Source organism: Pleurodeles waltl, chromosome 6 (assembly GCF_031143425.1).
Source record: "Pleurodeles waltl isolate 20211129_DDA chromosome 6, aPleWal1.hap1.20221129, whole genome shotgun sequence".
NCBI classification, from domain to species: Eukaryota; Metazoa; Chordata; class Amphibia; order Caudata; family Salamandridae; genus Pleurodeles; species Pleurodeles waltl.
The window spans coordinates 1,071,700,667-1,071,725,389 of NC_090445.1; the positions used below are offsets into that span (position 1 = coordinate 1,071,700,667).

Here is a 24,723-nt window from a genome sequence, read left to right on the forward strand (position 1 = left end):
GAATTTCTATAGTTTGCTACGTTTAAAATGTGAGCCTTCCTATAACGTCCCTGTACATATATATACAAACAAAGGCTGTCCTCTATGAAAGTGCACTCCCGACAGGTTATGTATTAGGGAATATGGCAAAGCCAGCAACTTACAGATGCACTTTTTGACTCACTTAGAGGCCCACAGAGGGCAGTATCAGTATTTAACAGAGTAATCAGGTGCCTTCAATTATCTGCTGAACTCAAACATTTGGCCTATAACAAGGACGGAGATGTCTGAAACGCATAAGCCCTGAAGAAATAAAAAGCAATTCTCTGTATGTTGCTGGCTTTCATGCATTCTGAAAATAAACCTGTTGAGAGTGCTCCTTTCGTCTGAGGACAACTTTCTTTGTGTGTATATATATATATATATATATATATATATATATATATATATATATATATGTTCAACTCTACTTTCCTCACAGCAGTTGCTGACTCACCCTTCTGGAGCGAGTGCGTCATTCACAGGTGTGGAGATCTGGTATCAATCAGGGATACACTCCACCATGAAGCACTCTGGAAGACACACTCCAGTAATGAAATTTAATTTATTTTGGTCACTTTTCCTGATTCTTGTAGTGGCACCGCAACATATTGTACATGTTGTCGCCAGCCAATCAGGATTGACCAACCCACATTAAACTGGCTCATCAGGACATATCGAGACACCAGTGGTTCAAATATTCATAACTTTTTCTCAAGGTTAACTCCATCATGCCCAACCCAAGCAACTCTATAAACGCAAACTTCTCTAAAACTACTAAATGGCTTTACACCAAATAATGAAAAGCACACTTTCTGAGTAAAGTTCTAACTTTGTGCCAAATCTGATGTAATTCCACTCAGCCGTTCATTCAGAGAGCAAACTTTTCAATTGGAATTAAAATGGCAAATTGCTGTTTTGGAAGCACTACTTTTGTTTGCCACCTGCTTGACAGATCTATGTCAGACTTTCCAAGAGGGAGCCAAAGTCGACAAACTTTTGTTTGGCATGTTTCATGCACATTTGTTGACAGTACCCGAAGTTATGAAGAAAGCAAAAAATGCCTTTCATGTGGAAACTCTGATCTAATTAAAACTATTCCGGTGTTATATCCGCCAGAGTAATATTAATAAACCGCAAGGTCAGTAGAATGAAGACGCGCACTCTAACGTACTGGTGCAGTAAGTCTGTTTTATTTCTCTAGAGGAGCCATTGCCAACTACTTTGGAGAAATAAAACACACTCACTGCACCTGCACATCTGTGGGTGCTTCTTCATTCTGTTGAGTTTACAGTTTTGCAACGTATTTCACTTAGGCCCGCTCCCGCATGCACGCCTTCCTGACTGGATGGATTTCGGTCATGTATAAGTATATATATGTTTGGGTGCTTTTATGCAGAAAAGTGAGTTGTGTAAATACACATATTTCACAGGGAGCCATGCAATACAGAAGCTATTATAAATCTCCCTGTGAAATATGGAGTACGTTATCATAATGACAGCTCCTAAACCACTCTGTAGATGTTTACCATTATCAAAGCTACTAGCATTAAGCGGCATAAAAGCGGAAAAAAGCAATATATGCGCTACATTTCCAATAGTCTTATTTTCGTCATTTCAAGCTAAAAATAACATTTGTGAAACCTGAAAATCATGTGTAAAATTATGTGGTAAATGCAGTAAATCCATAACTATCCAGTAAACCCTGCAGCCATAGAATCACATAACTCCACTGGCCCACACCATCGTCTATTGTTTTATCATGAAAGGTAAACAAAAGTTAAACATTATAATTCTAAACTGTGGCCATTGTTAGCTACACCCCAGAGAAAAGAGCATTTTCAAGCCAACCAACCCATATATAGGCTTGTTATATTAATTGTACTATGATCCCATATTGACATTTTGTGCTCTGATGACAAGTAAAAAACATTCATCCTATGCCTTGTGATTTATGATTTTTCCAACACCCATCGTTAGTAATATTGAACTACATTACACAGATACTGGTTATGTTATCTATCCATCTGTCTGTCTATCTCCACTATTGGAAAAAACAAAGGTTAAAGTGACAGTATGGTTAGGCCAGGTAATATTACCTTACTTTGCATTTAAAAAAACCTTATAAATTCACTGAAAAAAAACAAATATTAAAGTGACATTATAGTGAGGTATGGTAATAACATTTTACCTTATATTAAATTAATAAACTTTAAAAATTCACTTGAAAGAGCATGGCACATAAAGGGTGGTGAAAGTAAAAACGTGGTGTGATAAGAAAAAAGGTATGTGGGTTTGAGTAAAGATGGTGGCAGAGGAGTGTTTCAAAGCACAGCAATGGAGAACCGAAGAAGGCATGACGGGGCTGAGTGGGAATAAGGATAGAGAGGTTAGACGAAGGAGGAGGAATGTGAGCTATGTTAAGTAAGTACTTGCAAAACACTTTCTACCGGCTGACTGATCTTTAGGCAGGGCCTCATAGGAGAACCTGAGAGCGGGGGTGACCTGGGGAGACATCAGGCGATGCAAATAAGAACAGGGCTGTCTTTGAAATACAAGTGAACACTGAGAGAGACCAGGCGCATAATTATCAACAAAAAAGGATAGTGGCCCACTTTGCTTGCTTGTGTTAGGGTCCATTGCACCTTTGCTACAACCCTGAAAGAGACCCAGACCAGGGAGATCACAAGGAGGTAACCTCACTCTGTTTCTCTCTGGCCAAGTAGGCACATCTTCTCCCACCCACAATCAAGTTTCATTTTCTGCCAAGCACAGAGCTGATAAGAGTTAACGAACTGAAATATAGGGGCTTCCAGGTGCACATCCCTCATATCTCGATGTATTTGGGCCAAGTGGGTGGATAGAGGTTAGAGGGTCGATGGGATACATTTAAGCTTACAGAAAGGATTTAATGGCAAAGACACATGTTAGGATTAGTGTTATGGCAAAGGCAAGTGTCAGGTTAGCGTTATGGTAAAGATGTGTCAGTTTTAGTGTTATGGTAAAGGTAAGGGTCAGTGATAGGTTCATGATTAGAGTTAAGGTTGGTTTTATTGTAAGGATAGGCCTGGGGTTAGCTTTAGTGTACGGGTTAGTGCCAGGTTTAGTCTTATGGTAAGTGTTGGGATTGGGATAGGGTTAAAATTAGGTATAGTTGCATGGGAAGAGTTAGGTTTAGGGCTAGATTTATTGAAAAAGTCACTCAGTTCAATGCAGCAAGACAACGTGGTGTGCTGCGTAACAGGGAGAGAGCAGGAATCCGCCATATCTACTAACATATGATGCATTCCTGCTCTCTCCCTTCACTGCTACACTGATTCCTGCTTAGCACTAACACAGGCACCTTTGCACCATGGTGTAAGAATGCCTGCATTACAGGCAATTGTTGTGCAGGAAAGGTCACCTCCTTGCACAAAAACAATTGTTTGAGGCATTTTCCTCTTTCAACGTGTGCTATCGAATGCAGCACACATAGAAAGAGGAAATAACATGAAGAACTAAAGATATTTCTCCTTCTTACACCTCCTGTTGGGAAAACTCGAATGTTGATGCATTTATAGGTTAACAAGTCTTTGTAAATCTGGGAATACATCAAAACCCATGGTGCCAGGCCTCTTGTGCACCGGCCTGCCCCGTGTGCACTGCACACGGGACAGGCCGGTGCACAAGAGGCCTGAAACAGCAGCTTTCACTCTCTACGGCCCAGGCCTGAATTCAGGCCTGGCAGTAGGCAGTGAAAGCTGCAGATTCAGTGTTTGTTTGTGCACCAGAGTGTACGACAAGGAAAAAGTGGAGACAAGGACTTACCTGGGTCTTCCAGGGGGTCCTCTTCTCCTCGTGGTCCTACTCTAAAGCGGCCTGGCTCTCTGCCATCTGCCCCATGCTCCCAGACTCTGGTGTGCACTGCAGCCCAGTTATGGGTTACACAGCACAATTACAAACTGCCTGCGCTTGTGCTGTCTAGCCCATAGGTGGGCCGCAGTGTGGACTGGATGAGCTCCGCTCCGCTGACGGGGCTAGCAGAGCTTTTGACGAACTCTGCGCCTCAAGCGGAGTGCAGAGTGTCAAAAACTCTGTTAGTTCTGCCAGCGGAGCTGCCTGCCCACCTCTAGTCTCATTAAAATACAACTTCAGCTCTTGTTTTGCCTTGCGTGAACCAGGGGTAACCCAAGGGGTCTGTAAATCTGGCCGTTAGTGTTTTGGTAGCAGTTAGGGACAGGTTAGGATTAGTGCTATCATTACACCAGTGTTAATGTTAGGTTTAACTTTATGGTAAGGGCTAGTTTGGGTAGACAGGTTTGGTTTGAAGATTATGGTTATGGTAGGCTATAGTTTACATCAGGGCTGAGAGTAGTTTTAACACTGCAATCTTTTGTCCCTATAGCCTCTAACCCGGAGTATCCCAGTGAGCTCAAGTTATGCCTCAAAAGAAATATGACACACACGGACTGACCTGTGCTCCAAACCATGCAGGTGAATTAATGTTTCTTTATGACCCATGCAGGTTCCGAGGGGGCCTGGATGTCACTCATGGCCAGACAGGCACGGAGTCCATCTACTGCAATTTTCGAAACAAAGAAATAATGTTTCACATCTCCACGAAGCTGCCCTACACGGAAGGAGATGCCCAACAGGTACAGAGAGTCACCAGAATCAGGTCACGGAGCGGGTAGAGCACACAGCTCTTTGGTTGATACAGTGAATGCGGCCTGGGTTGTGAGTATGTGGCTGGTAATGAGGACCACTGACCATGACCAGCAGGAAAGGAGCTGCTGTCAAAGGGAAGGAGGCAGGGAGGGGGTTCTACTCACTCAGGTGAGGAGGGGCGGCTCACTTGAACCCGGACATAAGAGCAGTAGGAAACAGAAAAGGACATGTATAGGACCCCACATAAATGTGGACAGTGGGTTTGGGGAAAATACGATACAAAGTGGAAAGGGGTCCATACAGGCCATCAGTGGTTGGGAGGTTTACTGTCAACCATGCCTGCTCCCATCCCTGCCAGTGGTCTTTCTTCAGTGGCCCTTCCACTCTCCTCTCCTCCCTTCATTCAGCAGCATTAGTCTTGTGCCAGGAGCACGTCATGAGTGCCAGCACAACTGCACACGGCAGAAGTACCGAGAGATCACAGCGGTACCACACAAGGAAGGCAAACAGGGCGACATGGATTAAATCATAGAAGTATTTTCCTTTGGCAACCGTGTTTTAAGGAAAGAGGGTGTTTACATGAGAGCAAAAACTATTGATAGGGGCATAACTAGACTAGATGTTGTGCATCATAACTGTTGAGAGGGGGAGGGGAAATAGAACGAGGGAGTAATTTGGTCACACGCAATGAGGATGGAAGGGGCAGGGAGCTGCCTCTCCCTATTATACATTTTAACTTCTTTCTTTCTAAAATTGATCTTTTATTGCTGTTAATCGTTTTGCAGATGTTTGTATTAATGTAAAACTCTGTATCAGAGACGTAGGGTATTCATCCAATGTTTAGTAATATAATGTCTCACAATCAAACAGAGGAGGTGATTTAGCTATATGTATCTGCCATTTGGAGAATCAATAAAAAACTGAAATACAAAAAATAACTACTGAAAGAGCTGCACAGCTGCGCTTCTGCAGGCCGCGCAGCATGTTTGGCAGCACTAGCAGCTGCGTGACAGAAGCACCGGCGTGATGTCTGCAGTATCAGGGCGGCGCCGGTACCACAGCAGGGAGGTGAATGCTAGGGCATTGGAGACAGGAGAACTGAACACATTCCTGCAGTAGCGCATGGAACCCTGCATGACTGGATGCTTGCCAGGCGCTGCATGGTACCAGGAGCGGCCGTTGAGTCGGCCTGCAGAACTGGACGTAGACATAACATGGGGCACTTTTGATTAGGCCTTTGGCATGTCTGTTACAGGCCCCACCAACCGCTGAGCCTGCTCGTATTTCGCTCAGGCAGCATTTAAACCTGAAGGTTAAGGCCCTCATTTCAAGCTTGTCAAAACAGTGTGGGCATTACCACATGTGGTCAAAACCACCGATTCTGCGTTTTCGAAAAAGAAAATGGAGCATAACATGCAGAATATAGAATTCTGCATGTTTTGCTTTTTTTCGGGCATTTCCCCCACTTCAATTAAAGGCAGGTTTGACCTGCCAGAATATTTCAGTGGACAACTGTAAGGTTATGATAACTATCACACACTTCTTAGTTCCGATCCCTAACTGTGAGTAACCAAGAAAAGCATTAAATCGCTTTGATGGGTAGAAGAGTAGTTATTCTATGCAGCTAGAGTCGTGCCCAATTTGTAAAAGTGAAAATCTATATGGGAGATAATCTGGTCATTAAAAAATGTAATAGTAACTATTTCAAAGATATTGACTGTATATCACTCACCTAAAATTTAAAACTTTCTTGCATGTTAATAAGTTTACTTTTGGAAAAAAATTGCCTTTGGTTTATGAACACATGATTTTGCAAGCCCAGATGTAACGCCAGCCTCAACTTCAGCCTGTAACTCTTCATTGATTTACAAAGCATGGCAGTAGACTGGGGGGAATAGATGAGAGCTGGGATGAGGGCCATTAGAAACTGTTTTAGGGAAAACTGCCCAGAAGAGGTGTTGTGGCGATTTTTGTTTTGAAACATACATGCTGAGGGCACTTTGTTTTTCCCAGAGATGGTCACAAAAGGAGTGTGATTACCCTTTTTAGCTTTGTGACTGTGTGAGCTGAACAGTTTTGAATCCCTACGTGAAAGTGCAGATAGAGTGTAGTCACCAAAAGTGAACATTTAGAAGGATCAACATCCACAGTTACTTTTAAACTGACTTCCTAATCAGATGCATCTGGATTTTGAGAATCTGAATGGTTGGAGGTCTAAATGTGCCTGACGTTCTCTTGTCCCAAAGTGGAAGCCATTTTAGTTAGCAATGCTTATGAGTAACTGAACTATAAAGTTGCTCACTACTGCTGGCTATGTGATTGGAAACAGGAAATGAGGTAGGACTCTTCTTTGTTTTTAGTTGCAGAGGAAACGACACATAGGAAACGACATTGTAGCTATCGTCTTCCAAGATGAGAACAAGACGTTCTCTTGTCCCAGAGTGGAAGCCATTTTAGTTAGCAATGCTTATGAGTAACTGAACTATAAAGTTGCTCACTACTGCTGGCTATGTGATTGGAAACAGGAAATGAGGTAGGACTCTTCTTTGTTTTTAGTTGCAGAGGAAACGACACATAGGAAACGACATTGTAGCTATCGTCTTCCAAGATGAGAACACTCCTTTCGTGCCAGATATGATTGCCTCCAATTTTCTCCATGCATACATCGTAGTACAGCTGGAAAGCACCAGTGAGGAGAACACTTTATATAAGGTAAGCATAGATATGGGAAGGTGGAGCTGGAAAGAAACTGGCATAGCCCAGACAACCCTCAGATCTGAATAGTCCTTGAAGGATATAAGGTGAGGACACTAAAGGAGATGTGAGATGGTGGCTACTGGATCCCCGAAAGCTAGAGTAAAATGGTGGAATGTCCCTTCAGCAGTGCAGCTGAATAAGGTTAATTAAACATGATTGGTTGAGAATGCAAAATTTACTCATAATACAGAGTTTGGAGTGTGGTGCGAAACAGTTACATTGGAGCCTGTAGGTAAAGAGCTGAAGGAGAGAAAGTTAACTACATCAGTTTATTTTTGTTGGGAGTTTTTATCTTAACATTCCATTAATCAAACAATCATTAAGTATGATGTCTAAACTAATTCTCATTTATTGTTGAGATAACATAGAAAACACAGTCTAGCCAATTGTTGCTTATTTAACAAGAAACATTCATAATTGAATTACTGCTCATTTCTTAAAACCGCCATTAAAAGTAAGCTTCAGCCACTATAACAAACGTTGCCTCAGCGAACACGTGTTTTGCGGCAATCGTGGCCACTTCTTCAGGACTTTAACTTTCTTCATCTCTTGTTATCACTAAAGGGACAACGGTTTCAAATGTGCCAAATTCCAAAGTTACCCAAATCACTATTGGACTTCAAGAGGGCTACAATTCCTCGAGTGCTGTCAACTCTGAAGTCTGCAAAGATAAAATAAAGCTAATTTACGTGTTCCTGTAGCTTTAACACAAAATCTGTTTAATCTCCATCTCTGTCTAGAGAGACGCTATTCTGATATCTGGAAGGCAGCACAGACGTAAGGAGATCGCTTGGTTTTGATCAGGGCTGCTCAAAAGGGGAGATAAATGATTAAACTAATGAAGAAGACGGAGACTCTTAATTAGTAGCTAATGCAAAGAAACACACAAGAACACTATTCACCACACTCATGCAAATAACTCTGTCAAAATCTGACAAATACTATACTCAAGGGAAATCTGGTAAGCTAGATTGCTTTGAATGTCTACTGACAAACTATTCCTGCTACATAATACACAACCGCACATAGTTAAGGGCTTTAGGTGCAGGGCAATGCAGCAAGTCACCTTAATGTGCTACCCTGCGTCAGAGGGAAAGGGCATGAATGCACCATAGCTACGGCATACGATGCATTCCAGTCCTTTCCCACTGTGCTGGCACCGTTTTCGCAGCTTAGTGCCAACGCAGCACCCTTGCACCATGGTACAAGGGTGTCTGCATCGAGGGCAGGATTGTTTTTGTGCAGAAAGGGTCACTATTCTGAACAAACACAATCATGGGAGGCTTTTTCCTCTTTTTAAGTGTGCTGCAGAATGCAACACACATAGAAAGAGGAAAAAACAAGAGGAAATAAAGATATTTCTCCTCGTTACGCCTCCCCTGGCCAGGCGCAAGGTTTTTGCGCATCCCCAGGTTTACCAGGTCTTGTAAATCTGGGAATGAGTCATAAGCCATGGGTGTTGCATGGGAACACCCACCACAACACCCATGGAGCGCCTCCCTCGCGCAGAGTAAGGCAACGCAACAATTTGCGCTGCCTTGCTTTACTCTATATCTATGAGGCCATTCAAAGCCATGCAAAGTGACTTTGTGTGGCCTCATAGATATAATTTAAAGGTTTGTGCCGCCATTGCATCACAAAAAGTGACGCACCAGCGGCACAAGGGGCCCGTAAATATGCCCCAACATTCCTTGTCTAACAAGACTCCAACATGTGCGAAACCTCAGCACTGAATGATACACCCATTCTAGGGCAATACCTATGGCATATATGCTCTTTTTCATATATCAGGTTATATCATATCACAATAACAGTGCATAACAGCAAGTGACAAAATAAGTGAGATAGAGAGAGAGAGAGGGGGGGGAAGAGAGCGAGAGAGAGAACGACAGAGAGATGCTCGGTTGTTGCTCCAAATAGAGTAGAAAAAGTTAACTCACACGTCAGTGGATAAATGAATTATTTGACGTCACTAGGATGTCCCATATCAATATGCATGCAGTGTTGAAAATTAAAATACTGAATTTGCGTTGTGAGAATCGCCCTATTTGAGAAGTATTAGTAGTAGGTGTTTGTGTGGGTTAGGGAATCTGTGACAAATGTTTTGTTTATGATTTAAAACCCCGCAGAGCACTTTGGTTCAGCAGTTTTGACTAATTTATGCTGTTCCCCTGAGTTTGTTCGGAGCTGATGATTAAATGCGATGAAAATTGATTTTAGCTTGATCCAGCAGGACTGAGGGAGAGAGAAGGCGAGCAGAAAGAGCTGCCATGAGGCGTTTACTGGTGCCAGGATAAGGTACTTATGAAGACAGTCTTGTGTGTTCTAGGTCTCCGTCACAGCCCGAGACGATGTGCCTTTTTTTGGACCAGCACTTCCTGATCCCGCCATTTTTAGGAAGGTAAGGATACAAAATGGCCTTGTACTCATCTATGTCAGTTAACAACGGTAAACCAGGGGGCCCCTTCCTCGCCACTGATCTCCAAGAAGTGAGTAAGTGGTCCTTGCTCTATCTGTGATTTACGTGTGCACCTGTGAAGTGTGTGAGTGAGAGGTTTGCACTGCTGCTGCATGGGATGTAACTAGTAAATGTTAGTGGGGGGTTGTGTTTGTGTCCGTGGGTGTGTGCATGTAGACGTTTGTATGAGGAATTCTAGCCTGTTGCTGTCTCAGCTGTACATGGTGTGTGGATGTGGGAGGGGTGTGAAGGGGTGTGGGTGTGTCCGTGAACATGTGTGTGTGTGTGTGTGTGTGTGTGTGTGTGGAATGCTAGCATGCTGCTGCCTACTCTGTACGTGGCATGTGGGAGGTGTGCTAAAGGAGTTAGGGTTTGTCCATTCATGTGTGTGTGTGAATAATGCTAACCTGCTGCTGCAGCTGTACATAATGTGTGGATGTGGGAGGAGCATGAAGGGGGTGTGGGTGTGTTGTGCACAAGTGTGTGTGTGTGTGCGCGTGTGTGAAGAATTCCAGCTCTGCTTGTTCTGTACCTGTACCTTGTGAGTGGGAAGCTTACACTGAGGCAGCCTGCTCTGAGTTTGTGGGTTACGTTTGCATCACATTTGCTCAGTCTGTATCTGTTCTATATATCTATTTATTAATGGTGCACTTGTGTGCATGGGTTGTATGAACAATATTTATAAATGTGGCTAGTACTGTACACGTACGTATGGTAAAGGCATCCTGTATTATTCATGTCTGTTGCATGTGTGAGGGAGGCTTGCACTGCTACTGTCTACAACACCTTTAGTTTGCAATTAAGTGGATTCTTGGTCTGCTGCTGTCCTTTCTATATGTGCTGTGTGTGACAGAAGCTTACACTGCTGCTGCCCAAGCTGCACCTGGGTTGTATGCCAGAATTTCATACGGTACACAGATGTATCATCTGACTTAAATATTGCCTCCTAAATACCATGTACAAAAATATGTTCCAGTTGAGTGACGATTTTCTAATATAAACTCCAACAGTGCAGTATTTTCATAGATGATATTTAAGACACAAGGTTTTGTCAGAAAATATTCTGACAACACTATTCTGGTACCACACCTACACCTGTTCTGTGAATGAAGGAATACTGCAGTCGAGGGCTGTGTTGGATTTGAAGGCACCCTGCATGATAGGGTTAATATGAAGAGAAGCATTAGTTGAATCAGAGGCTGGTGCCATATAGACGATGTTATGTTATAAGGATTTCTATAGAGCTCTTGTCACCCTAAGGCAGAGGTCTCCAAACTTTTTAATGCCGCGCCCCCCCAGTTGAAAAATAAAAATCATTGGGCCCCCCTCAGAATTTTTCCCAATTATTTTATAAACATGGCAATGTTTAAATATGTCTAAACCTATTTAAACATTGCAGATAAGTACTGTTACATTTTTAAAACTGCAATAACATGCTTCTGCTTAAAACAAAGGCCTGTTATCTGTATAATATTTATTTTGGCCAGAGTCTGGGCCCCCCCCTGGGATCACTTCGGGCCCCCCTAGGGGGGCCCGCTCCCCAGTTTGAAGACCTCTGCCCTAAGGGTATCCACGTGCTGGATAGATAATTAGGCAGATCAGGCTCCTAGCTAAATAGCTAGATCTTCAGTTTTTTGCGGAACTTGATTAGGAATGGGGAGATCCTGATGTGGTGTGGAAGGTCGTTCCAAGATTTGTAGCGAAGGAGCGTCCTTCTGATTTCCGCCTACGGATGCATGGTATTTGCATGATGTGGAGTGTTGTTGAGCACAGTTGCCTGGTGGGTTGGTAGGAACTAAGGCAGTGGTTGAGGTACGCAGGACTGATGTTGTGGTGTGCTTTGTATGCATGGGTGAGTAGTTTGAATTGACATGGCTTCTGAATTGGTAGCCAGTGTAGCTCTCTGAGGTGGAGCGTGATTTGTGCACCGCTGGGATGTTATAGATGAGTCTGGCATTGCATTCTGTGTGGTCTGGAGTCTTTGTACGAGTTTATTCATAATGCTGACCTAGAGTGTGTTGCCATAGTCTAGTCCACTGGTGATGAGAGCCTTGGTGACCATGTGTCTGGTGTCAGTGAGGAACCATTGGAATACTATGAGGAGCATACGTAGGATGAAGATGTAGGAGGAGGTGACAGCATTCACTTGTTTGGCCATCATGAATCTGTCGTCCAAGATGATGCTGAAGTTTTCAGCATTGTCAGTGGGGGTGGACATGGGTCCCAAGTCTGTTGGCCACCAGGAGTAGTCCCATGGAGAGCTCTTGTCCCCAAAGACCAGGACATCTGTTTTATCCATGTTGAGTTTTAGGCACTTCAGTTTAATCCAGTTTGCTACCTTTGACATGCAGGAGGTGAAGGTGTTCCTAGTGGTTTGGTTTGGTCTGTGAGTAAGAGGGTGAGTTGGGTGTTGTCTGTGTAGGAGACAATGTTGATTCCATGGGCTCTTGAAATGTTGGCGAGTAGTTCCATGTAGACATTGAAAAGGGCAGCGCTTAGTGATGATCCTTGAGGGACTATGCAAATGAAGTCTTGGGTTTGGTAGTGTAGGGCTGGAGCCTGATTCGTTGGGTCCTGTTGGAGAGGAAAGCCGTCTCAGGTCCATGTACTCCAGAGTTGTGGAGTCTTAGAATGAGGTGCTGTGGGAAACTATGTCGAAGGCTGCAGACAAATCGAGTAGTATGAGTGCTGTGTTTTTCTCTTTGTCTGTGACGGTCCAGATGTTGTCAGTTGCTGGGATGAGAACGGCTTCTGCAGTAGCGGCTGCTGCCAGGAAGGGGTGGGGGGGCGAGGGGCAGTGCGTGGAAGGTATTGATGATGGTCGTGAGGTGGGAACTGATCTGATTGGTTGTACTGTAGTGTCTCCTGCACATTTTACGGAAGATTGAGATCTATTAGGCAATAAGCCACCCCCTTTTAACCATTTTAAATAGCACACAACTTTAAGGTTTGTAACTGTAATTGTAATTACACATACACCTCGGTAAGCCACTTGCATGGCTGACGTATTTTAAGTGACACTGTCCACTCCACCTGCCCGCAAACCTGCAGTCAGAATCGATTTGATCCAGGCCATGTAGGCAGGGCACAAAACACTGCTGGAAAGGATGGTGAAGAGACACATGGTTGATACCAAACTGGAATAAAGTATTCTATGAGTTTCTGGAAGAGTGCATCTAAGAATTATGACCATAAACCTGCTTCATTTTATTTGACTTCCCCTAGTCCCCCCCGCTCCCACTCTGCCGAGTGGGGCTTTGTGTTGTAACCTCACCAAGTGCCAATATCTCTCCATGATACCTAGAAAATATAGCATGTGAAAAGGAAAGGCTGCAAAAACACTATTTGCAAACGCAGACTACTAAAATAACGACTTCACCTTAACACTATCAAGCACTTTCCTTTAAATTACGTAGGGGGTGTGTAACAAGAGTATATTACCCCAATACTAAAACATGTGGGGAGTCATTTTGGCAAAATGTCGGCAATAAATACACTTCAGGCATTTTTGTAGATATATATTTTTGTGCAGTCGTGATTTTGGTAGTTATATTTCAAGTTTCTGTTTTTGGAAAACATTTACATCGTTTATGTTTTCACATGGATCCTTGGAAATCTTAAGCCAATACAATTAATGAAAAATACACTGTTTTTATCTTCAGCGTAAAATAACATTTTTTATGATTGAGCAATATTAAATATTTCTGTTTCTCTGAGTTTTCTATTGAAAACGATGAGGGCTCCCCGCACACGCAGCACCTCCATTCCAGTCTGTATAAAAACAATTAAAGTAAGGTCAGACATAAAACTGTTAACACAGTTAACAGTTCTAGAGGTCAGCCCTCATCTGCTGATGTTTAAAGATTTCTCAGGTATTAACCAACCAACTCATCTTTTTTTCCCTTGGTTTTCTTGGGATGTGTTTTAGGGCCCAGAATTCCATGATTTTCTCCTGACCAAGTTGATCAACGCAGAGTATGCCTGCTACAAAGCAGAGAAGTTTGCTAAGCTGGAGGTAAGTGCATGTCAGTCATCCTTGCCCAGTGGATATTTGTTTGGAAGAGTTTCGCATTGTACTGTATTGCAGCCTTCATATAGTGCTCTCGTGGTGAGCAAAATGCTTTGATCTTCACCAGAAATATGTGCGCTGTTAACGGAGTATACAACAGAATCAGTGTGTTGGAAGTGTAATTACCTTTTTGGAAGGACTTGGGTGAGTTGCTTCAGTTTTGGAGATGTGCTCTAAACATTGTGCTGTGCATCGCTGCCCTTAAGTGGACAAAATGGACTTCTCCATAGGTTGACCGCGAGTGTTTGCAACTTTTGTATGGTCAAATTAGGGGCATTAAAGTTGGCAGAATGGACCTTCTGAGTGAAAAATGTTCACATGGGATGGAGTTTTAAAGTTAACTTCCCAGACCCTTAGGAAAATGAGTATCCAATCTAAGGTGACTTGACCCGACGTCCGGGGACAAAGATTAGAAACTTGGTAAATTATCTTTCTGGTGATTTTGGCACACGGGTCTTACTCACTGTCCTTTACTACCTTGCTATCTGCAAGCCAGACTGTAGTTTTAAACTTTACAATGCTCTTGTGCCCATCAGTCACTACTTGTCCAGCCCTTTCTTGTGTCAAAAACATATGCAGAACAGATCCAGCTTCTGTGCCATTTCAAATAACGCTGAGACATTGCATATGCCATTAAGTGTGGTTGGTTGCATGTTGTAAAGCTGGAAAGAGCACCACAAAAACAAGGAGGACATTTTTCATTAGATGGCCACCCTGCTTTTCCTACATCAGGACAGCTTGGCGCAGATTACACAAAATGAAAAGTCTTATCATGGATGATTCCATATGCAGAAACAAAATTCCAGCATAAAAGTAGTGCAGAACCTCAGACCCAAAAAGACACATTAAGCTTGGAAACAATACCCAGGGAGTAAAGTATTTAAAGGGTGTTAAGCAATGATCGGATGGCTGCCCTAATACCTTCAGTCTTATATGAGCGCATACTTTTGGTAAGCCAACAAAGTGCTCTTTTATTTGGTAAAATTAGCATGATGCCCCTTGGCACTGGTAACTTGTCGATTTGATAGGAATGAGAAATGCAGGGAACAACTCTTCTATGTAGGTGCTTTCAGAAGTAGGGTGATAGCTGCTGAGCATTACCGTAGAGTCCAGTGTGTCTTTTGGGAAATGGAGGAGAAGACAGAGATTTTATTGATTGTCCAAGTGCTCGTAAATGCAACCCATAAGTAGACCTGACCCTTTTCCGATCTACAGTGGGAAAGATGGTATTTTACACTGTCCCTGATTGTTAAGAGTTCGACATGGTAGGGCTACCCAAGTGTTAAAAACGGATTGAGACATCTAACCCTTCCATTGCTATACTAGGAGAGTTACGTCACTTCCAATAATCCTCAATGGGAAGGAATTTGGGGCTGAAATATCCCTCAAAGTTGTAAGTACCCAGGAACAAAGACCCTCACTGCAAACAGCTGACCCATTGCAATTGCTCTCCTTAGACCTCTTTTTATAAGAGTGAAGTTTATGAGAGTGTGGGGTGGCTGCATACACTTTTGGCACCAAGCTTAGAATAAAAACATCTGTTATATTGTTCTTCACTTTTTTTACCTGTAGCTCTTGGGCTGAGATAAAGACTGCACTATTTTGAAGATTTTTTTCCAAACTTTATCGATCACAAAAGTAGGGGCTGTGCCAGTCATCAGTAGCGGTTGATGATCTTTGAAAGTGGTGGGGCGTAATATCGACCAGGTGTTAACTCCATTTTTGGAACATTTTGCCTCACTAATACTCTCTCCATCTCACATTTACTCTCTTTCCCCTCACTCACTCTAACTCACATTGTCTCACATAATCATTCTCACCCAGACTCACTCCTATTTGCTGTTACTCAGACACAAACACTCATACTCACTGGTTCTCGTTCTCACTTAACAGCACATGTGCACACACTCACTGACTCTGGGCCCTGTTACAACTGCACCTTCTGATGGATACAACTACCTGTGGATTCCTCACCTGATGAATACTCCCATGGCGCCAGCATTCGACGGAAATCTTCTTACTAGTCTCTGCACGTCGACGAGGACGTCACTCCAGCCCACGCGACGCCGTCTGACGTCATACAGGCAATAAGAGGTCCTCGCCGACGTGCCGATGACAGTTCCCTTTTTTCCGTGCATTCGAAACGGTTATCTTCGAGGGAGCTACTGTTACCTTCGTGGTTACAGTGTATTGTCTGCTGCGTAGTCTTCTCTGCGGTAACAATGTCTCAGAGGAAGTCGGGTTTCAAGCCCTGTCGAGAGTGTGGGGGCAAGATGTCAGTTACAGATCCTCACTCCGACTGTCTATGGTGTTTGAGCTCCGACCACGACGTCTCGACTTGCGATTCATGTCAACACATGAATCCGAAGGCCCTCAAAGAGCGTGAGGCCAAGTTATTCATGGCAAAGTCAAAGAAGAAGGAGAAACATCATAAGAAGTCTTCTTCGCCAAGGTCTCACCGGCGTCATCGAGACTCCCGGCGCCGTAGAGACTCACGACGTCACTCCAGCAAGGAGTCTCGTTCGAGGTCACCTTCGGCTCGGCGTCGGAGGACTTGGGAGGTCAGCCCCACGGTCACGCCGCATCCATCGACGCCGTTGCCCTCTCCGGCGTCACCGACTTCGCCTGGTCAGGCGTCAGTGATTGAGGTGGTGCAGCCTCTTGTGTTTTCTCCGGCGTCGCAGACGTCGAGGCCGGCGTCGGGGTCGCCCTCGATCCAGGCACCCCATTATCCGGCTTTTCCCACTCCTGGAGCCGATAGTACCGCGTTTCTTAATGCGATGTATACCATCTTTCAGCAGATGGCTCCAGGAGCTGCTCCGGCTGGTCCTTCGGGGCCCTTGGCCTTTTCGTTGGGTGATCCTGCGCCTCTTCGGCCGGCACCCTTTATGCCCTTTCTCCCTTTTGGGAATGTGGGGTCGGCGCCGGTGCCGGCGTCGGTGGCCGCTCCGGTGGCTTCGGATGTTTCGGCCCCGGAGGTTGCCCCTCCGTCGAAGTCAGGATTTTGCCCTGTGACTCCGGTTGGTCCATCGGCTCCAAGACCTCGTCCTCCGGCTCCTGCCTCGGTGCCGAAGCTGCCTGTGGCGCCGGACGCGGCGTCAGATGCTTCTGGAGATCGGCGCCGTTCTTCGACGTCGGCGGAGGCCATGTCGACTCCGCGTATCGAGGAGAGACTTCATTCGAGGAGGCGTGCTCTCCGTCTTTTAGAAGAGCAAGAGTACCAGCGAGTCCTAGAGGAGGGAGAGATTGAGGACTCTGGAGACGGACTGCATGGTCTGGATACAGCCAGTGGGCTGGACACTTCCCCTGAGTGGGACCTTTCATCTCCAGGGGAATATACGGAGGAGGCTGCTTCCTTTCATGCTGTGGTGAGGAAGGCAGCAAGCTTTTTGGACCTGCCTTTGCCGGTGGCAGAGGCAAAGCAGAATTTGCTGACAGAAGTATTGCATCCGGCCTCTGCTGCAGCTGAGCCTCTCTTGCCATTTAATGAGGCTTTGCTGGATCCGGTGTTGGAGGTGTGGAAGAAGCCGGTGTCTTCCTCGGCCGTTCATAGGGCTGTGGCCAGGAGGTATCGAGCTGCACCATCTGACCCTGGCTTTCTCTCTAGACACCCTACGCCGGAGAGCTTGGTGGTGCAAGCCTCCTGTTCCTCAAAGTCAGCGCCTGGTTCCTTCCCGACGGTGCCTGGAGACAGAGACTCCAAGAAACTGGATGCGCAGTCCAAGAAAATATTTTCGTCATGCAGTTTGGCGTTGAAGGCCACCAACGCAACGTGCATTCTGGGGAGGTACATCCATGCGCTGATGGATGATATTTCGTCTTCATTTACGGAGCTTCCCCAGGGTCTCTTGGATGTGGTCTCGGACGCCCAGGCTGCCGCGACCCAGATTATCCAGTCTGGGCTGGACACGACCGACTCGGTGGCCAGGGCGATGGGCACAGCTGTGGTGGCAAGAAGACAGGCCTGGCTCCGAAACTCAGGGTTCTCTGCGGATGTGCAGTCGACCCTGCTGGACCTCCCGTTTGATGGGGACAGACTGTTTGGAGCCAAGGCAGATTCAGCCTTGGAACGATTTAAGGAGAGCAGAGCCACAGCCAAATCGTTAGGACTGCAAGCTCCTTCTTCCACTGCCTCTTCTAGAATTTTCAGGAGGTTTCGGGGATTTGGGCGTGGCTCTTATTCCTCTTCCTTTCGGGGGAGGTTCCAGCAACCCGCCTCTTCCCTCCCCTATAGGTCATTTAGAGGGAGGGGGAGGGGTGGGGTCCGTACCAGAGGAGCCTCTCAACAGCACTCTGCCTCTTCCTCGTCCTCTGGAGGGGTGCAGCAGGGGAAGCAGCCTTAGGCTTCCACCGTTTCCCACTCACTCCTCTCCTGTAGGGGGAAGATTACAGCATTTTCTCCACAAGTGGAAGTCTATCACAACGGACACTTGGGTTCTCGGCATTGTGGGAAAAGGCTACGCCATTCCCTTTCGGGAGTTCCCGCCCCTCATCCCGCCCCGCCCATCTTATTGTTCAGAAGAACACCTCCTGTTGCTAGAACAGGAGGTTCAAGTCCTCCTTTCAAAGGGCGCAGTAGAGTTGGTCCCAGAGCAGGAAAAGGGTCGAGGTTGTTACTCAAGATACTTCCTGATTCCCAAAAAGGATGGTCAGTTGAGACCAATCCTGGATCTGAGGATCTTGAATTGGTTCCTCAAACAGGAAAAGTTCAAGATGCTGACCCTAGCACAGGTGCTTTTGGCGTTGAACAAGGAAGATTGGATGGTGTCTGTCGACTTGCAGGATGCTTACTTTCATATCCCGATACTCAAGTCGCACAGGAAGTATCTCCGGTTTGTGGTAGGGTCGCAGCACTATCAGTTTGCGGTCCTCCCGTTTGGTCTTACTTCAGCACCTCGAGTCTTCACAAAGGTGATGTCAGTGGTTGCGGCGGAGCTCAGAAGGAAGGGGATAGCAGTATTTCCTTACTTGGACGACTGGTTGATCAAAGCCAAGTCCCCGGAGCTTGTGTCGCATCATCTGCTGTCAACAACCCAGTTGTTGTTCGACCTGGGCTTTTCGGTGAACGTGCCCAAATCTCACCTGGAGCCCTCTCAGCGCCTCCTGTTCATAGGGGCAGTACTGGATACAACATTGAGTCGAGCCTTTCCTCCGCCTCAGCGGATTCAAGATATTCAGGAATTGGTTCCAATGTTTCGAAATGGAGCGGTAGTTCCAGTCCTCAAGGTCCTTCGTCTGCTCGGTCTGTTCGCCTCCTGCATTCTGTTGGTCACGCATGCTCGCTGGCACATGAGGGCTCTTCAGTGGTGCCTCCGAAGGCAGTGGTCTCAACACAAGGGAGATTTAGAAGGTACTGTCAAGATCTCCAGAGATGCTGCTGTGGAATTGAAGTGGTGGATTGCGGGCAACAATCTTTCACAGGGAAAGCCATTCGCGCAGTCGCCACCAGTGGCCACGGTAATAACGGATGCCTCCACCCTAGGATGGGGAGCTCATCTGGGGGATCTGGAGATCAAAGGGCTTTGGTCTCCAGAGGAACAGGTGTTTCATATCAATCTGTTGGAGTTACGGGCTGTACGTTTGGCTCTCAAGGCCTTCCTCCCATCCCTTCGTGGTCAGTCGGTACAGGTCCTGACGGACAATACTACCACGATGTGGTACATAAACAAACAGGGAGGAGTAGGGTCGTACCTTCTCTGCAGAGAAGCTCTTCGGCTATGGTCCTGGGCAAAGGACCATCAGATTTGCTTGGTGGCAAATCATCTGGCCGGGGTCTTGAATGTACGTGCGGACAGTCTCAGTCGCCAATTCTCGGCAGACCACGAGTGGCGTCTCCATCCAGATCAAGTCTGTTTAATCTTCCAGATGTGGGGGTTTCCTCGGATAGATCTGTTTGCCACTCGGGAGAACGCGCATTGCCCGTTATTCTGCAGCCTCCAGTATCCGATGCAGGGAGCGTTGGGGGACGCGTTTCAGATAACCTGGTGCGACCAGTTGCTTTACGCGTTTCCCCCCATACCCTTGATTCCTCGAGTGTTGAGGAAAATTCGCCAAGACAGGGCCCAAGTCATCTTAATAGCTCCGGATTGGCCAAGGAGGGTATGGTACTCCGACCTTCTCCAACTCTCACTGTGCCCTCCGCTCCGTCTCCCTCTCAGGGCAGACCTCCTCTCGCAGTCGCAGGGGCAGGTTTTACACCCCAACCTCCAGAGTCTGCACCTACATGCTTGGAGATTGAACGGGGCAACCTGAGTTCCTTCTCTCTCCCGCCTGATGTAGTGGATGTTATCTTAGCGGCCAGGCGACACTCCACTAAATCTATCTACGCTAATAGGTGGTCTAAATTTGTTATGTGGTGTGGAGAGAGACAGATTGATCCCTTACATGCTCATCTGTCACATGTTTTGTCTTTTGCACTGTCTCTAGCGCAGAAAGGTTGTGCAGTAGCTACCATTAAGGGTTATTTGTCGGCCTTGTCAGCCTTCATTTGTCTTCCAGACCAACCATCGTTATTTAAATCCCCTATTGTTCTCAGATTCTTGAAAGGTCTTCTGAATCAATATCCTCCAAAACCATTCGTTATGCCTCAATGGGATTTGTCCTTGGTCCTGACTTTCCTTATGGGGTCCCCTTTTGAGCCTATGCATTCTTGCCCCTTAAGGTATTTGGTTATTAAAACAGTATTCCTGGTAGCTATAACATCTGCAAGGAGAGTGAGTGAGTTGCAGGCCTTATCGGTTAAACCCCCTTATATAACGTTTTATGGGGATAAGGTGGTGTTGAGGACCAAGGCTGCTTTCCTTCCGAAGGTTGTTTCACCCTTCCATTTGGCTCAGACAATCACTTTGTCCACGTTTTATCCTCCGCCTCATCCTTCAAAGGAGGAAGAAAGACTACATCGCCTGGACCCAAAAAGGGCGTTGAGCTTCTATATCGACAGAATGAAGGATATCAGGCTGGAGGATCAGCTGTTTGTCGGATACGTGGGCAAGAGGAGAGGAAAGGCAGTCCACAAGAGAACACTCTCCAGGTGGGTTGTTCTTTGCATTAAAATCTGTTACTCTTTGGCAAAGAAGGATCCGCCTGAGGGCATTAGAGCTCACTCCACCAGAGCTAAGTCGGCCTCTTCGGCCTTGGCCAGGGGTGTTCCTGTGGTCGACATCTGCAACTTGGTCGTCCCTTCACACTTTTGTGAAACATTACTGTTTGGACTCTGAGGTCAGAAGGGACGGTCATTTTGCACGGTCAGTGCTGCAGGATTTCTTGGTTTGACCATTTAGGCACCCACCGCCGGGCGTGGTACTGCTTTGGGACTCTATTCATCAGGTGAGGAATCCACAGGTAGTTGTATCCATCAGAAGAACGAGTTACTTACCTTCGGTAACGACTTTTCTGGTGGATACATTAGCTACCTGTGGATTCCTCACGGTCCCACCCGCCTCCCCGTTGCCTTTTTGGTCTCCAAGCAATCCTTGAGTGTGCTCCTTTTGGTCTTCAAAGTTGCAATACATTTTGCATGTATGATATTTGTATATATGTGTATATTTATATATAAATCTATATATATATTGGGTATATACATGATTCGTATGTATAAATATATTTATTTGTTTAAAAAAAAAAAAAAAAAAAGGTTATATTAAATCTACAGCTATTTTATTGCAATGTTGTGTGATTTACAATATTAAGAGATGTTGCTTTGCTCTTTCATTGCATTGGGTTATTATTATTCTCATGCACGTAAAAAAATGTTGGTACTGTCATCGGCACGTCGGCGAGGACCTCTTATTGCCTGTATGACGTCAGACGGCGTCGCGTGGGCTGGAGTGACGTCCTCGTCGACGTGCAGAGACTAGTAAGAAGATTTCCGTCGAATGCTGGCGCCATGGGAGTATTCATCAGGTGAGGAATCCACAGGTAGCTAATGTATCCACCAGAAAAGTCGTTACCGAAGGTAAGTAACTCGTTCTTCTGCATCATTGAAAGCTGCACCCCTCACTCACTTCCACTCCATCTCATTCTCTAGTCAATTACTTGTTCTAATGCACTCACACTCCTTGCCCCACACCCTCGTACTCAGTTTCACTTACTCAGATACACTCTCAAATGCAGATACTCACTTTCGCTCTCAATTACACTCTCAAACATACTCACACACACTTTCACTCCGCCCCATCCACTCGTATTCACATGCAAACACATTCACAAACACATTCACACATGCAAGGAGAAATCTTTTTTTACTTACCTTGCTTACTTAGCCATCAACTCGGAGGTGCCATGGCTGCAACGGAGCAGGATTTTGGTGCTGGTTCTGGAACCAGCAAGCCATGTGTTCTAAAAGGAGCCAGATAGCACACTAAGGGCTTGTTTGAAAAGGGGAAGACCCACCCCAATAACTTTCCCAGCTTCTTCTTAGGACTGTAATCACAGCTCTATAAGAAGCTGTGATGGTGCTGGTGATCCTGCCCCTGCTGCTCTGTGTGGCTTTTCATTGTCCTCAGGGATGCAGTGATGTGCACGTCTGCTAAATAAAATGCATTGTGCCTATGTGAGGAGACCATAGTTGAACTACACAGCTCATACATGCGCAATCCAGATATCCAGCTATAGAGAGTTGTGTTTTAGCAGCACTCTGTAGATGCAGATCTCAGTCCCCACCTCCTCCTGTCATCAGGACCCTGGAGATGAGCCACACAAAACCAGTGTTTTCATGAACACTGCTAAATTGAAAAACGCACACAGGCCTCACAGGCAGCAAGGGGACTGTGCACTGTAGCCCCTGATAAGGAGCATCTGCTGCCAATCATTCAGCACCAAGACCTGGGGTGCAGCTAGGTCGACCTCAGAAAAAAAAGAGAATTATCCAGTGATTGATTAGCCTGGTTGGGGATTCATCAAGATTTGATTGATGCCCAGGGTTGGCATGACCTGTACAATATCACTTTAGGCTGAAGTGTCCCTTCTGTGGTAGCATCAGTAGAGAAAATAAGTTTAATGGAACGTATTTATGTGCACTTACCCCTTGCATAAATTTACTAAAGTTTGTGTGGGACACATACGCTGCTGCACAATTGTGTGTGGCTTCAGCAGGACTTTTTAGTGGCATGTAAATCAATGAAATGCTTCGTTCTACATGTGAACACACACACCCCCTAAAAACAAAACCAAGCTTAATGTTTTCTTTAAAATTGGTTCTGGCCGATGAATGAGACCAGAATCAGATATACCCCATAGTGGATGTTTGTAGAGATTTAAAATGAAACTGTGCTCTTCACACCAGAGCAGCACTCGTTGGCACCTATGCCTGGATCCAGATCCCACTTATCAGTATCTGCCCCATCCTGGTACAAGAGAAAATCCTCCGTGGCTTTCGGAATAGAACTGTCCCAATTGCGTCTGTGTGGATTCACAGATTACAACTGCCCATGTAAGTAATGTGGTTATTCCCCCAGCCCCTCCCATCTAGAAGCCACATTTGCTATTTGTAGAGCCATTTTAGATCCCCCTTGCTAGTGGCGCCATATGTAGGTGTGTCTTGACCTATGACCTGCTATAATTGAGGGAGGGGAGCATGGCGTAAGAAAAAACGAGCAGAGCAATTTCTACGAAGTGTGAATACGTCATCATTGAAGAGATGACCAGGCAGAGTGTTCCCTCTTAAATTTAAAGCCACAGCACCGTTTTAAAATAAAAATGGAGCTGCATAAAAGGCTACTGGAAAGTTGCGTAATTCCCACTCCTTGTTCTGTTTTCTTATAAATCTCCCAGGTTGAGAAACATTCTCATTCCTGACACCACCTGAGCTCGTAAGGAAGTCTTTTCAGTTAACAGCTGTACAGTTAGCCAAACCACAATCTATGATTGTTTTATAAATTCCGCTTTTGTACTTCCTCCCTTCAGACTTTACACACCTATATTAATTCCTCGAATCTTGCTCAATACTCTCCCATCAACAAACCTGTCTGTTGTTCGGATTCAGTGCAACTATTTTCTAAAAGGCACGGTTTCGCCGGTTTCTGACAGATGATGTCATCTTATCTGTCACGCACCTACCCTTTCCTGACTTTTGTTGGTGAATATGACTCAGACTTATGAGTCAAAAGTGCATGTGAGCTCAATGTTCAGCCAGCACTAGCGAATACATTGTTATTTTTTTCATTTACCCAATACTTCCTCTGCTCAACACACCTCTTCTAAATTCTAATTAATGCAAGCATACATTTAGTATTAAAATATAGCCCGAGATGACAGATTTGCATTTTGGCCAATTATGTGTAATTTTGTATAATGTTGCATAATTACACAAAAACAAATGACACAGATTCTGAAAAATGCCAAAAAATGTCACAGCGCAAAAGCAACATCAAAACTATACATTGGTCCACGGAGCTGCTCTGCTCCACCATAACTCACAGTTGTAATTCACACATAAGTAGTTGTCCATTGAAGATAGCTTCTACTCTGTGGTTGGATACCACTGCCTTTGATAGTCACTTGCCAACAGCAGGGAAAGGCAATGGCGGCTCCGCTGCTATGGTGGAGGAGCGTCGCCACCCCCCAGCAGCAGCTGCAAACCTTTAACAATAAAACGATAATAGACTATGGCCCTCATTCTGACCTTGGCGGTCGGCGGAGAGGCGGCGGTCGGACCGCGAACAGACCGGCGGTCCAAAAAATGGCATTCTGACCGCGGCGGTCACCGCCGCGATCGACCGCCACTTTCCCACTCCGACCGCCACGGCGGTCATGACCGACGGGCTGGAGTTTGCGC

At 45.5% G+C, this 24,723-nt stretch overlaps 1 protein-coding gene across 5 annotated transcripts in view; it reads left to right on the forward strand.

Annotated features, from left to right (window-relative positions):
* The window catches only part of RAP1GAP (RAP1 GTPase activating protein), a 431,870-nt gene that overhangs the window by 366,255 nt on the left and 40,892 nt on the right, over nucleotides 1–24,723 (forward strand). For all 5 annotated transcript variants that reach the window (XM_069240088.1, XM_069240087.1, XM_069240086.1 and 2 more), the window contains 4 exons: nucleotides 4,523–4,652; nucleotides 7,222–7,377; nucleotides 9,752–9,823; nucleotides 13,809–13,895. In XM_069240088.1, coding sequence (XP_069096189.1) covers nucleotides 4,523–4,652; nucleotides 7,222–7,377; nucleotides 9,752–9,823; nucleotides 13,809–13,895 — 445 coding nt within the window. The remainder of the gene's footprint in view (nucleotides 1–4,522; nucleotides 4,653–7,221; nucleotides 7,378–9,751; nucleotides 9,824–13,808; nucleotides 13,896–24,723) is intronic.